Source organism: Gamsiella multidivaricata, assembly GCF_025024155.1.
Source record: "Gamsiella multidivaricata strain RSA 2152 chromosome Unknown BC939scaffold_17, whole genome shotgun sequence".
NCBI classification, from domain to species: domain Eukaryota; kingdom Fungi; phylum Mortierellomycota; class Mortierellomycetes; order Mortierellales; family Mortierellaceae; genus Gamsiella; species Gamsiella multidivaricata.
In genome coordinates, this window is record NW_026251725.1 from 382,313 (window position 1) to 397,466 (window position 15,154).

A 15,154-nucleotide genomic window follows, 5' to 3' on the forward strand; every position below is an offset into this window, starting at 1 on the left:
AAAGCACAGCCGCTAAAAGACGTGCTTGTTCTTGTCCTTTGAGCTGGTCTTCTTTTCCTGCACCTGTTTCCTCTTCTTGGCAGAGTTGGCAAGATGCTCCTCCAGCAGGTCGCCCGTCTCCTCGCGATGTGCTTCCGGTCGTGCAGCCTGGAGTCCGTGCTCGTACTTCTCCTGCAGCGTCTCCGAGTCCATATCAACCAGCTCAGATGGATCCAGTGCCACCTCGACTTCGCCAAAGTTCTTGCGCTATTATTTATAAAGAGCACTCATATGTTAAAGAGAGAGAGAGGGAGAGAGAGAGAACCCAGCGCAAAACAAAAATGGACATCAAGCAAGCACAGGTTGAAAGGTTTTTGTTACCTTCTTAGTGGATGATGAGGACGAAGCAGCGGCTGCAGAGAGGTCATAAACGTGCTGCGATCCCATGAAGCCAGTAATGCTGGTTTGCTTCTGTGGAAGGACTGAATACAACGACTTTGATGCCCCATCGTCCTCTTCCGCTGTCCTCCTTGTTTCCTTGCGGAGCTCGATAAAATCCGGTGTTTCGAGCCCACTGGCAACGCTCTGCATGCCACTTGGTGTGACCAAGCCCTCTTGAAGATCCTCCTCGTCTTTTTCCTCTTCGCCCTCCCCCTCGCCTTCCTCTTCCTCTTCCTCTTCCTCCTCCTCCTCTTCTTCCTCTTCTTCGGAGTCTAATTCACCCCAAAGTGTCTTCTCAACTGGCTCCATGTACTCTGATTGAACTTCTGTCTGCGCCGATCCAAAGACGTCTCCATACAGCGGTCGATTAAATTCGTCCACAGGAGGCTTACCCCATCCGCCTGGGTGGTACCCCCACTGTGCACCCTCAGGAATTGGAGCGTTCAGGCCGGGAATCTTTAGGTTTTTGTATCCTGGTGGTGGTCCATAGCGTTGCATGTTGATGAGCCATGGCGGTGGTGCAAGCGGCGGGATTGATAGCGCTGCGATAAGTTCTTCTGAAAGGTTGCCGGGCTTGACCTCCTTTGCCTTGGTTTCGAACTCCTTTCCTTCATGATATCTATCGGAATGGATAAAACAGACCAGACCTCCATTAGTTTGTAGACCTCTATGCGTAGTAGACCGTAACCGATTGAGGATAGACGACAGGACTTACAATTCTCCATGCATGGTGAGGCGGGGTCGAGTCTGATACCTGAAAAAAGCGTCGTGCAGTTTCTGGTAGTCAATGTCGATCTTACCCATCTTTGGCTGTACTCTCTCCCTCGTCTTGGTCTTGAGCTTTGAGGCGTCCTCCTTTTCTTTAACAGCGTTTCTGAGTTCCATAATGCCCGTATCCTTGATGAAATCTGGCAAGTCAAAGGGCATTTTCTCGATTCCACGCTTGCCCTGAAGGTATTTGCGCTTCTGGTTCCAATGTGCCGGTACAGGGACGGTGTTGCGATAGCCTTTCAGCTGAACCAAGAGGTTGGGATCCGACGATGTGACATCATTCCATTCGACGACCTCAGGATGTTTGGCCATCTGCTTCAATACCGCAATGCTCATCCGGTTCAGTCGCTTCAGTTTCTTTTTACTGGCTGCCTGCTTTTCAATGTCGTTCTCAGAGTCGGATCCAGAGTCATCGGATTTCTTATCCACATCCTTTGAGTCGTGCTCCTTTTCTCCATTCTCCGTCTTCTCCTAAAGCAAAGATAAGTTCAAATCAGCCGGTTAGCTTTGGAGCTGAAAACACTATTCGTGCTATCGTGCATGGTTGCCCCTGTCGGGTCCAATCCATTGAAATCTCGACTGTACCTCTTCCTCGGGATTTGTCAACTGAAAATGCTTGAATACATCCTGAAACTCTTCAAACCCAGGCGCCAGTTCCATCGGCTTTTCTGGGACCCATTCGACTTGAATATTCAGCTTCTGTAATTTCGTGGATAATAACAATAAAAACGCCAAGAAAAGATGTATTGGTCAGTTCTGTTTTTGCATCTGTGCAGATCAGCGCACTCCATCCTCCATGAGCACAAAAAAACGCAATCCGCTCGTGAAACAGTTGTTTCCTGCCATTGCCGAAAGAAGAGTGCAGACATGATCATACCTCGCCAGCATCCTCCTTGTCTTCATTGGCCTGGCTGTTGGCGTCACCGTTGGCAATGTGGGCCTTCTTCTTCTTTCTGCGCGTCTTTGTTTGCTTCTTGTTTTTGTTGGATTGGTTGCTATTTGCGTTGGACTGATGGACTGCTGTTGACTCTGACTCTGTGCCTGATGCAGAAGCCGCGGCCAATGCGGAAGCCGCACTCTCCTGTGTGGTGATGGCCATTAGGTTGTTGAAGGGTGCACGAGTGTGTGCAAGAGCGAATGTGAGTGAATGGGGAGCGATTGATGCCAGCGATCAGGAGGGGTGAGGTGAGCGTGGCTTTATTCCGTTATCCCCTTAACAAACCCTTTTTTTTTTTCCTATTTGGTGGCAACTAAAATATTTATTATTCGTCGCCCTCTAGCTCACTACCATCATCGCCAGGGTCGTTGCTAAACCAAAGGCGCTTCGAATATTCAAGCCGAAGTAACAGCTGGTCGACCTGCCGGATCACATCAAAGGATTTTGCGCTATTGCCCAGAAGACTCGAACTCAGACCAGAGACACTCCTCCTCAGCACAGGTCCGTCGCCCAATGACCCCGAACGCGAGACTACAGACAGATCCCCAAACAGCTTAGCCATGCTTGATCGGAACGCCTGTCGTAACCAAGAAAAAAATGCATATCAGTAAAGGAAACAGATGCCAGGCACTTTTTGAAACGAATGAAACGCGTGTTATTCATGTAGCGTGCCTGATTAAGATGGGAGAGGTTGGTCCAGTCCTGCCACATGCTTTCATCCCGTTCAGCCGCGATTCCCGACCGGAAGCCGTCCTGACCTGCAGAACGGCGTGCAACGACCGCACAAAATGTCTCAATCGATCCAAGAATGTCCTTGACAGAGGTCGAAAGGATCTCTGAAGTGAGCAGACAGGCGCGGCGGATCTCGTACAATGCCTCCGCATGTGAGCTGTGGATCGAGTCAAAGCTCTGAGATGTCGCTGTGGGCGAGTCCTCCGAAGAGGGAGTCGGGCCATGTCGCTGTTCTTTCTCATGTGTAATAATGTTTCGCAAAAGACTGTCGTAGGTAGGACCGATTACATCCATCTTCAAGAAAATCGTCAGCAAGTTAATAAGAAAGAGAGAGAGAGAGAGACGAGCCCAGCAATGATACATCCGCATTGAAATGAATAACTCATACCTGAAGGTAGGTCCAGAGGCAATCTACGACAAAGATCATATCGGATCGCATGGCTGCGACGTGCTTCAAGATCTTTACCTCCTGTGCACTGCTTTCGTCTTGCCCGTCCTTCCCCTTGATCCGATGAGTGTACGCCCTAGCACTGCCTCCTCGCTTCCTACTGTTCATTTGCTGTGTCATCACCTTGATATCGAGCCATGCCTGCTGTAGTTTCACCTGAGTCTTGCGGACCGTCAGCAAGAATGCAAAGACATCGCCATAGTGGTCCAGGTCCTCAGTGGTGAGAAAAAAATCCAGTGGCCACGTCAAAGTGTAGCAAAGTCGAACAGGGATACCAAGAAGCTGGTCGTCAAACATTCCAATCTCCATTCCACCTTTGCCCTGCGCTGGCGGTTCCTTTCCTGTCTTTTCATTGGTTCCGCCGAGGTATTTATGTAACCGCAGCTCAAACCTCCTTAACGCTGGGTCGTCCTGTGCCGAGGTTCCCTTTGCCGCCTTGACCAGTATTCCTCCCAGATCATGGTCCCGTATTGACACATTCGGCGTGTTTGCTGTCACGAATTGTCCCAGTCTAGACAGCCGGTTCCGCTTGAACTCCTCCAGTGCCTCAATAAGATTAAGCCCAAACTCTCCATCGTAGAGGAGAAAATAGCGACGGAAAGAATCCAACGCCCTTACAACTTTGTCTCCGACCTGGACTACGACCCACAGATGATTGGCGATATCCCGTCGTATCTGATAAATGATGTTCGTGAGCTGATTCATGTTAAGCACTTCTAATGAAATGTCATTGCTGGCTGTGGATAAACTGCGCGTAGTGGACGAAGCAAGGGGCAGGATCAGGTCCAGATGTCGGTGAGTCATTGATTGGGGTATAGGGGTCGGCTTGGGCTTTGCCTGCCTGGCTGTCGCGATCGATTTCCCGATGAAGAGCATGGCATGAGCCAGGGTCGCCGGTATCATGGCTGGGAGCACACTCTCGTCCAGTGTATATTCTGCTTGCCATTTGATAGAGGCCAATCCTGATGCCGAAAAGGCCGTGGCTAGAGGAGAAGCATGAGCGTCCATCGAAGATTTTAATAACCTTGATCGAGCCATGCTTCCTGCTGACGGTCCACCGCTCGATCCCGCACCTGTAGCCTCACCAGTCGACTGCAGCTGCATCACGAAAAACTCACCAAAGGGGTCCTGAATCTGGCCGTATATCACCCAAGACACGATCTGCCGCATCATGACCGCGCAGCAACCTTGCAGCAGCTCGTTCATCCATTCCTTTTGAATCGGCACTCCCGAAGCAGCCCTGTCCCGTAAGAGATCGACCAATCGGCCCCCTGCATAAGGCGTCTCTGTTGTCGACGCGTTCCTGATTTCAGATACAAGATTCGATAGGGCGGGAAAGACAAGCTGGAAGGGTGCGAACCGTGCAGTGATTGTCGAGAGAGGTACGATGGCGCCCAGGTTATCTTCTCCTGAAAGGATAGCAGCCTCGGTCTGGATGATGACCTGTCGGTATTCCTGAAGTTTCCGCTCGAGGGCATTGGCAACCGCCTTCAGATAAAGGCCCGCTGGTGCTGCCTGTTGTTGAGCCGATGCCGTAGCATGTGACGGAGTGCGAGTTGAACGGCAGGCGGATATGAAACTGTTGAACTCTTTAAAGTAGAAGCCGAGTTGGGCGAGTCGATTGAGCGATTCCTTTTCAGCTGGGTGTAGCAGTGGGAAGTCGATGACGGCAAAGGTAGTCGCGACTTCTGGTTCGAGTGGGAAGGGTCGAAAGATATCGCCTGGGTATCCCGAGAGAGCGATGAGTAGCTCGTGCAGCATGCCTTGCTGCTGGTTGCTTATTCGCGTTACTATGCTCCTGTATTATTCTCGGGGGTGCTAACTGCCGTGGCGGTCATGAGGGTAACAGGGAATCGCATCCAGTGAAGGAGTGATCACTTTCACTGTCAACGGGTCAAGACGCCTTGCGACGAGGCTGTTTGTCGTGTTTAGTGGCTGGGGGGTTACTGATCCTCTACAAGGGATGGGGGAAAAAAAATCTTGAACAAAGACACTCCATATTCGCGAAGCCCAACGAGAACATCATGGACCCATACAATCCGCCGTCGCTCGACTCAGACGATACGGTCTACAGCGCTGATAGTATTGAGTTCTGCCCGTTTCAAAGCCACGCCAATCTCCTCGTCTGTGGCACTTATCAACTTGCCAAGGACGAAACCGAGGAACAGGCCTCTGACGAGCCATCTGATTCGCCATCGAAGATCTCAAAGGGCTCTGGCGATAGCGATGATGATGATGATGATGATGATGATGAAGCAGTGGAGGCCAAAACTGAAAAGCCAATGCTTCGGCTCGGAAGACTCCTCGTTTACGATATTGAAGGCGGCAACGACGATTCACGGCAACTGTAAGTACACAACAAATACGTTTGGCTCATACACTCGTGCTGCATTTTGGATCCTATCTCTATTAAACAGCATTTACGCGCCATGGGAAACATCAACATGAATAGGAAGAGCACAGCATGTACTGAGACAGCTGCTATCCTGGACATGAAATGGTATGTTACTGAAGCCAAGCCATGTCTTGAGCACTTGCAAACCGAGCTACGTTTTAACCGCAGGACCGACCAGGTCGCATCAGTTGGTCAACGGAAACCCAACACTAGGCGTGGCAGACGCTTCTGGTGCTCTCTCGCTATACCAGTTCAAGAGCGGCGGAAATGATTTGGAGATCATCACAAAGTACCAGACAAACACAGAGAAAAAGCTGGCGCTGTCTTTGGATTGGTCGAACCGCGTTCATGCCAGGTAAGGCATTAACTATGTATGTGTATGATTCTCTCAATGAGAATGTCTAAACTAAAAAAAAACGTTTGGTCCGCACAATATCTGTAGCGAGAGTCCTCGGATCGCTATATCATTGAGCAATGGCGACATTACGATCCTAGATCTCGACGCTACTTCTTCATCACTGACGGAAAACTTGACCTGGCACGCGCACGATCTGGAGGCATGGATTGTTGCCTGGAACTATCATGACACAAATGTGCTCTACACTGGAGCGGACGACTGTAGGCTTAAGGGATGGGACATGAGAATGGACTGTAGCTATGCTACTTTCACTAGCAAAGCGTACGTACTGTACAAGAGGATCTCATTCTATGTCTTTGCTTTATTCGACTCGAAGACGTTCATGCCGATAATATTTTTTTCTTCTTCTTCTTTCCTACGGTTTCTGTTCATTTGTGTAGGCACCAGATGGGAGTCTGCAGTATCCAGTCTAATCCTCATGACGAACACATCCTGACCACTGGAAGGTACGTTCCACATTCATAACTACCTTCGACAAAGTACGACGCCAACACCCGTTATTAATTACAAACTGGTACCTGCAATTCTGTTTGGAAATCATCCAGCTACGATGAGAACGTGCTGATCTGGGATACTCGGTCGATGCGGCAGCCTCTGTCGATGACCGAAACTGGTGGAGGAGTATGGCGCTTAAAGTGGCATCCAACTCGAAAGGATGTTCTCCTAGCAGGGTGCATGCACAACGGCTTCCATGTCCTTCACTACGATGAATCCTGGACAACCGGCATCATCGAATCGAGTTTCATGGACCACGAGAGTCTTGCATATGGTGTTGACTGGTCCTATGCGCCGACAGAAACGCCTTCGGAGCTGCCTCTGGTCGTGAGCTGCTCGTTTTATGACCATCTGATCCATCTCTGGTATGTGGCCCTTCTTTTTTTTTTTTTTTTCCTATCATTATGTGAACACAGAATGAGATCTCGTCTACAGAACATGTCGTTAACCTCTTTGTGGCCATGGTTTTTTTCAATACAGGCGCCCTAAGAGAATGCAGTTGAATCAGTGAAATCAGTTTTTGTGCAACAGGAAATAAAGACGCCACTAATTTTGCGCCAATATGATCACACTCCCCAACCAACAGTCGAACCCGATCATTTATGCCATCACCTTTGGGTAACTTGATCGCCCTGTCAACACCCAAGCTCTTGTTTTATTCTGTGGGCATGGATGCAGATATGGATACGGACATGCAACCGGCACAAGAGCAAACTGAGGCTGAGGACGGAATCGCAGAACTCATCGATTTGATTGATTGGCTCATAGGCGAGCAGCGCCGAATAGAACTCGAGATTCAGGTGAAGGTGGCACAAGGACGAGACAGCACTGCTCTGGTTTGTTTTTTGAATATGCTTCAAAATCAGATCAAGACTCTTGAACTCGAGCTCATTGTCAGGCAAACGGGCAGCATTTCTTTATCATCATTATCATCATAGCAATTATCATAATAAATCCTAAAGTATCCATCGCTCTTTTGGTTTCTGCAGCCGTACTGGCGCTGTGTTTATTGTACAAGAAGCATATGGGGTAACTGCATGAAAAACGACTCGCATAAGGAGGCGCTTAAGCCATGATGGCCTCGATCTCCGCAATCTCCTTGGGGGCAATGGTAAGGTTGTCAATGCCGGTCTCAGTGATGACAACACAGTCCTCAATACGGACACCACCGACCTTAGCAATGCGATCGACAACGTCCCAGTCCATGTACTTGGAAATCGCGGCGTCATTCATTGCGGCGTTCAAGATAAATTCGACAAAGTAAACACCAGGCTCGACCGTGACAACGAAGTTGGGCTCGAGAGCACGGCGCATACGCAGGTATTGAAGACCAGGAGCCTGGATACGCGCGACACCCTTGGGATAGCCTCCGACGTCGTGGACATCCAATCCGATCATATGACCGAGGCCATGAGGGAAGAAGACTCCGTCGACGTGCTTCTCCAGCAGCTCCTCGACAGAGAACTCGGCCTTCAAGACGCCAGCCTTCTGAAGACCCTCGACAGCGATCCTGCTAGCAAGTCTATGCATATCTTCCCACTGGACACCGGGCTTGAGAGCAGCCAGGACAGCCTTCTGCATCTGGAGGACGATCTCGTAGACGGTTTTGGCATCACCAGTATACTTGCCGCTGAGGGGGAAAGTGCGGGTGATGTCCGAGGCATAACAGCCCTGCTCAGCTCCTGCATCGACCAAGCACAGCTGATCGTGGTTGCCGTTGAAAGAGGCCGAGTTGCGACCATAGTGGAGCGTAGCGGCATTGACACCGACACCAACGATGGGCTCGTAGGCCTGAGCACGTGCACCAAAGCGAGCGGTCTCGTATCTGAACAGAGCGTCGAGCTCGACCTCAGACTGGGCCTTCTTAGCGGCCTTCATCAAGGCGACGTGGGCGTTGGAGGAGATGTGGTTGATCTTGCGCATGGCTTCGATCTCGAACGCAGACTTGTATATGCGGGCATTGACAATGGCATCCTTGAGGACCTCAGCGTTGACGGCCAAGGTGATGCCTTTGGGCACATCCTCCTGACGAAGAGCATAGAGGGTCGAGGCACCCGACTCGTTGATAGCGGCGATCAATTCTGTGGACCAGCGAATGTTGTCGGCCTCGAACTTTTCGTGGAGCTGGGACACGGTGGGGGGCATGCCCATCCAGACAATATGATCCTCGGGGAGCTTGTAGGGCAGGAGAGTCATCTGCTGAGTCTTGAGGTCATAGAGGACATGGGCATCGTGCTCAGCGAATCCAGTGAGATAGTAAAAGTTGGACTCTTGTCTGAATGTAAGTTCCTAGAAAAGCCACAAGACGGAAAGAAGTTGAGTGAGCGACTGACTGTGTGCCTGAATTTTGATGCGACCGTGGCAAAGTGTTGCTGATGGGCGCTCGCTACTTACGACGTCGGTGTCGTGTCTCTCCTTCAGGACGTCGCCCTTCAAGTAGACGAGACCTTCGGTGAGGCCGAGATTCTTGGCGACTTTTGCCCAGTGCTGCTTGGCGGGGTACTTTGTAATTGCCATCTGTGAATCTATTTTCCGAAGTCCAATAGAGCGGATAAAGGTGAGCAGTTGCCGACTCGATACTGCAGTAGGGCAGTAGGGTGGAGGATGGATGGACCAGCTTGGTCACAGAAAACAACAATAAGAGTAATGGTGATAATGATGAAAGCGACAAGAGCCAAGGTGTACCTATGCTCGTTATATGTGTACCTTGAGTGTCGAGAAGGATGTGGGAAGGAAAGAGGAGGAAAAGAAGAGGGTGGGAAAGGAGAGATGAAAAGGGCTGTTACCCACCCGTGGCCGTGGGAAGTCATTTCCTTCAGCCACCAAAACCTCTCGTCCCTTCCCAGCAATTGATTCATATCTGAGTATCTGAGAGAGAAAACAAAGGCAGACATAAACCACGCTACTCTTTAGCGCACGAAGAAGGTTTATGTTTCATCGTCAGTCGGAATGTCGGGAAGAACAACTTATCCCTCTCGTGTTCAGGCGCCGTTGCTGTTGAGATTTCATACGAATGCGTTTTTATTATTCTTGATGAACTATGGTACATGAGTAAAAATACAGGTTGGGGCGCCTCCAGTTGAGGAATGGGGTATAGAGTACATCACAACTACTTGCTCTTCTTGAGTCCGAGTCGTTGGATGAGGTTTTTTCGAGCATGCATGTCGGGCTGATACTCGCCGTCGTTCGCATATTCTAGTTGCTCTGGCTGCTGCTCGAGCTCTCTTTTGTGCTTGCGAGGGTGTATGATCCGGTGGACAAAGGCCTTGCCTCCATGGCCCTTCTTGTCCGCGGACTGAACCACTGTTGTATGAGCGTTATCGATATGCTGCGCAGAGGCACGCTGTTGTTGTTGATGGCCATGTGGATGAAAGAGTGCCGCCAGTCTTGCAGATGCTGAGCGAGAGGACTTTGCCTCCTTGTCGCTGATGTCGCTGTTGTCGCTGGATACGCTGCAGATACTAGATCGGCAGGAGCTGGATCGAGAGGACGAGGGAGACTCGAAGACCATGGGCACCATGGGTATCACGGATGCGCCAGGGGATTTCGATCGATGGTACTCAGCCTCTTCCCGCTGCATCTTGACAAGCAATACTGAAGAATCCAAAAGTCTTTTTTCTTGGTTAGGCTGAGCTTGATAGAATGATAAACGGGTGGGTGATTCCGAGAGTGGTACAGAAGGATCGATTCGACTGCTATCGTGGGCTGTGTAGATGAGCGGGAGGACTGGGCCACGCTGAGCAGCTGCGCCAAGGACCATGACCTGCTCGTGAAAGGTGACCTTTTTGCTGATGGTAGTCATAGAGGCTGAAGCAGGTTTTGAACTTGATGCTGAGGATGCTGTTGCTTTGGATCGATGTGTTTGTGCTGGCTGATATGGCTGGTGCTGTAGATTAAGCAGGTAGAGGTGATTATCGAGGGCGTCGAGGCTGATGTCCATGGTGAGGAAGATGGCTCCGAGGAGGAAGCTGTCCCAGTGCAGGATCATAGGGCCGAGTGTCTGGATCCAGTTTAGACCCTGGACGACCATGACCCAGGCAACTGACTGAGTGAGGGTCCAGATGGCGGAGAAGAGATAGGCCGTGGCTGCATGGGTGACAGCCCCGAGATGCTGGAGGGGCACAATTGCGAGGGGATAGTTTTCTAGATCCATAGAGATGGAGCATTCGAGATGATATGGGTGTGCAGGGGATGTCTGTGCTCGGGGCGCGGTTGTTGCGATGGCTGTGGGACAAGTTGTCGTGGTGGCAATGGTTGCAGTCGACATGGTGCCGATGTGGTTAAGAGCGTTAGGGATGGAATGATGGAGATAAGGAAAGGCAAAGGAGGAGGGCGGGGTGTATTTGTATTGAGGGCAAAGGTGCGAAGAAGAAGAGAGATGGCGGGCCAAGAACTCTTGGCTAGAGGGATACGATGATGTATGAAATATAACATGCATGTGCATGTAGAAAAGGATGATGGGGCAGAGGAAATAATTCAAATAATTCGCGTGCTGTGTAATGAATAATATTTCGTATTACTAGTGCCAAGAAGACACCGGAAGGGAAATGGTGGATAGAGGTGTTGGTGGATGTTTATGATGCTTGGTGGCAAAACAGAGGAGGCAATGCAGACCCCCCTCGTCTTTTTATTCTTTTCTCCCCTCCACCCTTGTCAAAGATGCCGTTCGTCTTCCGCAGCGTTCACTGATATCACCCTCTCCCGGGCTACGCACCTCTTTCTTTCTCAGCAGATCCGCCGCTCTCAAAATTTCAAATTTCCGGCCCGCAGAAACCGCAGAAATCAGCGCGCGAGATGAATAATCGGCCAGGGGGGGATGAATAAATTGCCGTGAAGAGTACATTTGAAGCCGCAGCTTATCCCCTCAAAGCTACTTCGCACCACTACTTCGCACCAACACTGACCAAACGGGGAAACGGGGACATGCAGAGCGCGATACGCAATTGGCACAATTGGCAACAACACCCTGTCCTGCCTGCCCTTTATTTCCCCATGCGCTCAAGCATTGCAGCTGCTGCGGCTGAAGCGTATAGCTAATTGCACAATACATTTACACCTTACACAAAAGCGGTAGGACAACACGGTAAACGTGGCATGGACGCATATGGCAAAAAAATGCATTTCTTTATTCAAAAAAGACCGCCCTTAATGTTACTGATGATCTCTCTGCCTGGCCTCCTGGGTTCCCCCTATTCACGTCCTACAATTCATCTCAGTCTACTCGTGATGGCTTTCAATAATGTCGTCGACCTTGAGAATGTGCTTCACCAGCTGTGTTGCTAACAGGATCTGCTGCCTCTTCGAAATCAGGGGGTCGTACACAAACTGCTCCTTCATGTCGTTCGTACCCTTGTATAAGCAATCGACTCCCAACCGGCTGTTGTTCTCCGTCACCTGCCGCGACTTCACCTCCGCCAGCGTCTCGATTGGTGGGAGTCCAGAGTTCTCCGCCAGTGCCAATGGAACCGCCTCAAGAGCCTCTGCGAATGCGCGCATCGCGTACTGATGGACACTCGAAACCTCATCCGCTGCCTTCGACACCGCTAATGAGCACGCAATCTCGGCCGCACCACCGCCATAGACCACCCGATTGTCCCTGACTAGATTGCGGACAACGCAGATAGCATCGTGGAGCGAGCGCTTGGCCTCGTCGATGATCATCTTGTTGCCTCCGCGCACAAACACAGTGACCGCGCGGGTGTTGGCGCACTCCTCAATCACTAGCATACGGTCTTTGGTCGTACCGAACGTCAACTCGCGAACAATACCTGCCTTTCCAAGCTTGGCAGTAGCAAGGTCCTCGAACCGAGGAACGATCCGTCCATTCGTCGCAATAGCAATCAACTTCATCAAAAAAAAAAAAAAAAAAAAAAAAAGATAATAAAAAGCATAGTCAGTTCGAGGATGGCCAAATAGTAAGCAATAGACACTTGATGCCCACAAACGAATCGTAAATCATACCTCAATCTCTGGTCCTCCGACCCAGCGCACACTGGGAAGCTGGTTCTGCATCAACAAGTGGTTGGCCTCGTCATCGAACCCCCATTGGCAAATCACAAGGTTGGCCCCAGTGTCCTTGACCTGCTTGATCATCAGCTCAAACTTCTCCTTCTCATATGCTTGCAACTTCTTGTACTCCTCTACAGACGTAATGTCGAGCTTGTGCTTTGTCTTGGGCTTAGGTGGCTCAAACGCGCACGTCAGAATTGCAATCTTCGCGTCCTTGACTTCGCGCGGCATCTGAGGATGGGAAAAGTCCTTGTCGATGACAACACCCTTGACCAATACTGTGTCCGCCAACGATCCTCCGACTTTGCCGTCCACTTTGATCAGCTCGAAATCAACGTCCTTGCGTTCCAGATCTGCAACCTGAAGAACTGCATCCACTGCAATTCTGGCATACTGGTCGTGACATTTTGAGACACTGTAGTGTTCCAAAGCAAAGGTTCATAGACAAGGTTGTCAGCGTCAGCATTCAATTGTATTGCAAATATCGCCATGATGAGATCATGGTCCTGGATCGCAGCCCTTACATCTTGCTTCCTAAGCTGGTCTTGGCAGTCTTATACAAGTTCTCGGTGTTTTCTCTCGAGAATTCGACCGTGTCAGAGATCTTGTCCAAATGCGCAACAGCAATCTTGCAGGCGCGCTCAAAACCGTCGGCGATGCGAATTGGATGAATACCGCGATCCAGCAAATGCTCCGCCTGCTCCAAAAGCGATCCAGCCATGACTAGCAACATAATTCGCATTGAGGGATGGTGTAGGCAATGTCAGCACAAGAGCATGTCCACACACGATTGACATTTCTGATACGGCATGATCACGTCTATCGTAAAGATCACATACCAACAACGCCAGTGGTGCCGTCGCCGATCTCATCATCCTGCGATTTTGATAGCTGGACTAGCAGCTTTGCAACCTGGTGCTGAACCTCCATCTGATCTAGGATAGTGGCGCCGTCGTTTGTAACAGTAATCTCGCCATCGGGAGAGATCAGAATCTTGTCGAGACCTAAATTGTAGTATGCCACGCGAACGGTATCGGATAAGAAAAAGGCGCTGTATAGCACGGTGCCATCAAGCAAATATTGATGGTACTGAACATAAAGTACGAACCACGAGGGCCGAGAGACGTCTTCAGGATGTTGGCAACGGTCTTCGCTGCAAGGATATGGGACTACAAGGACAACGGATGAAAGCAACTGGAATGGTTAGATCATGCCGAGGATGTTGTATAGTGGGCCCCATTGTTCCCAACTATGTAGCCAAGGGCGGACTCGGATGATGACGCGCCTCGTCTTCGTCTTCACCCCCAAGGCTTCCCTGGAAATGGCCTCATGTTCGAAAAACGACACTAGGTCCAGGTCGGTACCTTTTGCGCCTCGATACCGCTGAGTCTGGACTTTTTCTGCTGTTCTCTGAGGATGATGAAGGGACGACCATATTCATCCTGCGCGTAGACGGCATTCATTCCCTCCATGATGTACTACGCTGGTGATGGATTGAAGAGAAAAGGAATGAAGAGGAAGACAAGGCTGAACGGGTGATGGAAGAGGTGGAAAGGCGCGGTGACTTGAGTGATCTTCTTTGGTGTTCTTTGAGGGGAATAGTATTATTTTTGAAGATGTTATTACGTAAATAAATCTTGGGTTGGAAATACACACTGACGGGACACAACATGCTATTTTATTCACTGGCAATTGCTCCCTGTCCCAATAGCGTTAATCTCCTGCATTGTATTCTTCAGTCCTGCCACCGCGCTTTGAAACTACTGGAGCGTACATCGTCTTTTTTTTTTTTTATATCGCGAACGATATCACCTAGTTTCTTCAAAGCGTCTTCCAGCTCGCGTTCACCTTCCTGAAATGCCTCTTCAACTTCAGCTTCTCTCGCTCTTTTCTATGCCTCCGGCTTTTCAGATCTCATTGCTTGTAGTTGGAGACGGAATTGCGGTGAAAACGGGTTTTCAAGAAGGGACTGGGTTCGTTTTCGAGATCGTTCTCAATACCGATGGGTTCTCGTGGCTCTTGAGGAAGTACGTGTTCCCTGCCGTAGTTGGTCTCCATGCCTCTGTAGATCCTTGGTGTCAGATATATGTGCTTGCAGAGCGGCCTGTGCTGGACGTAATCAGGACACGTACGAGAAAGAAGAAGGGCCCTGTCCATGTTCGCAATGATGGGGTACTCTGCATTGGGTCGAGTGAAAGACTTGACTAAGAACTTTAGAGGATAATATTGATCAGGATGAAATTTGTGCGTGGATTCTACGGCAGAACAATCCACCCGCAGCTGGTCATGAGCCAGGTCAACCACTTACTTAGGGTGTCATCATCGTTAAAAAAGATAAAGGCAGCCAAGTTCATAATTCGCCAAAATTTCGGATATAAACCTTATCTTTTCACGCGCTCCTTCACTCTCATTTTCCTCCTCTTCCACAACACAGTCCATTGCACATCTTTTGGTATCTGCTTAGCCCCATCTTGGCCACCTTCTTTACTCATCTCATAGGAGTCAGCGATGAGTATTGTGGGCCTATGG

At 50.0% G+C, this 15,154-nt stretch overlaps 7 protein-coding genes across 7 annotated transcripts; 1 reads left to right on the forward strand and 6 right to left on the reverse strand.

The window, feature by feature from the left end:
* Window positions 1-12: 12 nt before the first annotated feature.
* BC939DRAFT_394715 (uncharacterized protein) lies at window positions 13-1,851 on the reverse strand (the record flags this gene model as incomplete). Its single annotated transcript, XM_051552177.1, has 4 exons — window positions 13-240; window positions 361-1,039; window positions 1,136-1,650; window positions 1,777-1,851. The coding sequence occupies 4 exons, from the start codon at window positions 1,849-1,851 to the stop codon at window positions 13-15; spliced, it is 1,497 nt and encodes a 498-aa protein (XP_051414506.1).
* Window positions 1,852-2,384: 533 nt separating this feature from the next.
* BC939DRAFT_86490 (gamma-tubulin complex component protein) lies at window positions 2,385-5,273 on the reverse strand. The gene is made up of 3 exons (XM_051561959.1): window positions 3,249-5,273; window positions 2,801-3,154; window positions 2,385-2,705 (listed from the first exon to the last, which is right to left on the reverse strand). The coding sequence occupies exons 1-3, from the start codon at window positions 5,067-5,069 to the stop codon at window positions 2,454-2,456; spliced, it is 2,427 nt and encodes an 808-aa protein (XP_051414507.1). The 5' UTR covers window positions 5,070-5,273; the 3' UTR covers window positions 2,385-2,453.
* Window position 5,274: 1 nt separating this feature from the next.
* BC939DRAFT_86487 (WD40-repeat-containing domain protein) lies at window positions 5,275-7,183 on the forward strand. Its single transcript, XM_051561958.1, has 7 exons — window positions 5,275-5,655; window positions 5,761-5,808; window positions 5,882-6,058; window positions 6,146-6,382; window positions 6,502-6,567; window positions 6,667-6,981; window positions 7,097-7,183. The coding sequence occupies exons 1-7, from the start codon at window positions 5,333-5,335 to the stop codon at window positions 7,125-7,127; spliced, it is 1,197 nt and encodes a 398-aa protein (XP_051414508.1). The 5' UTR covers window positions 5,275-5,332; the 3' UTR covers window positions 7,128-7,183.
* A 498-nt stretch (window positions 7,184-7,681) lies between these two features.
* BC939DRAFT_394815 (peptidase M24, structural domain-containing protein) lies at window positions 7,682-9,133 on the reverse strand (the record flags this gene model as incomplete). The annotated part of the gene is made up of 2 exons (XM_051552183.1): window positions 7,682-8,905; window positions 9,011-9,133. 2 exons carry the CDS (start codon window positions 9,131-9,133, stop codon window positions 7,682-7,684), a joined length of 1,347 nt encoding a protein of 448 aa, XP_051414509.1.
* A 431-nt stretch (window positions 9,134-9,564) lies between these two features.
* On the reverse strand, window positions 9,565-11,200 carry BC939DRAFT_444909 (uncharacterized protein). Its single transcript, XM_051554748.1, has one exon. The coding sequence runs from the start codon at window positions 11,058-11,060 to the stop codon at window positions 9,726-9,728; it is 1,335 nt and encodes a 444-aa protein (XP_051414510.1). The 5' UTR covers window positions 11,061-11,200; the 3' UTR covers window positions 9,565-9,725.
* Window positions 11,201-11,733: 533 nt separating this feature from the next.
* On the reverse strand, window positions 11,734-14,201 carry BC939DRAFT_408856 (T-complex protein 1 subunit epsilon). The gene is made up of 6 exons (XM_051552894.1): window positions 13,990-14,201; window positions 13,734-13,794; window positions 13,465-13,629; window positions 13,150-13,348; window positions 12,578-13,040; window positions 11,734-12,460 (listed from the first exon to the last, which is right to left on the reverse strand). Exons 1-6 carry the CDS (start codon window positions 14,095-14,097, stop codon window positions 11,834-11,836), a joined length of 1,623 nt encoding a protein of 540 aa, XP_051414511.1. The 5' UTR covers window positions 14,098-14,201; the 3' UTR covers window positions 11,734-11,833.
* Window positions 14,202-14,539: 338 nt separating this feature from the next.
* Window positions 14,540-14,979, reverse strand: BC939DRAFT_475256 (uncharacterized protein; the record flags this gene model as incomplete). The annotated part of the gene is made up of 2 exons (XM_051558483.1): window positions 14,540-14,880; window positions 14,934-14,979. The coding sequence occupies 2 exons, from the start codon at window positions 14,977-14,979 to the stop codon at window positions 14,540-14,542; spliced, it is 387 nt and encodes a 128-aa protein (XP_051414512.1).
* Between the last annotated feature and the right edge of the window lie 175 nt (window positions 14,980-15,154).

Bases quoted from the DNA above. Each gene is read 5' to 3' on its own strand.
- BC939DRAFT_444909 (XM_051554748.1), bottom strand. From the start codon at position 11,060: ATGCACATGCATGTTATATTTCATACATCATCGTATCCCTCTAGCCAA.
- BC939DRAFT_408856 (XM_051552894.1), bottom strand. From the start codon at position 14,097: ATGGAGGGAATGAATGCCGTCTACGCGCAGGATGAATATGGTCGTCCC. The intron at 13,630-13,733 runs GTTCGTACTTTA...ACTACAATTTAG, and splicing joins GACGTCTCTCGGCCCTCGTG to GTCTCGACAAGATTCTGATC. The intron at 12,461-12,577 runs GTATGATTTACG...TTTTTGATGAAG, and splicing joins TCGGAGGACCAGAGATTGAG to TTGATTGCTATTGCGACGAA.
- BC939DRAFT_86490 (XM_051561959.1), bottom strand. From the start codon at position 5,069: ATGCTGCACGAGCTACTCATCGCTCTCTCGGGATACCCAGGCGATATC. The intron at 3,155-3,248 runs GTATGAGTTATT...ATTTTCTTGAAG, and splicing joins GCCTCTGGACCTACCTTCAG to ATGGATGTAATCGGTCCTAC. The intron at 2,706-2,800 runs GCACGCTACATG...TGGTTACGACAG, and splicing joins ACCTCTCCCATCTTAATCAG to GCGTTCCGATCAAGCATGGC.
- BC939DRAFT_86487 (XM_051561958.1), top strand. From the start codon at position 5,333: ATGGACCCATACAATCCGCCGTCGCTCGACTCAGACGATACGGTCTAC. The intron at 5,809-5,881 runs GTATGTTACTGA...AGGACCGACCAG, and splicing joins GCTATCCTGGACATGAAATG to GTCGCATCAGTTGGTCAACG. The intron at 6,568-6,666 runs GTACGTTCCACA...GAAATCATCCAG, and splicing joins CACATCCTGACCACTGGAAG to CTACGATGAGAACGTGCTGA.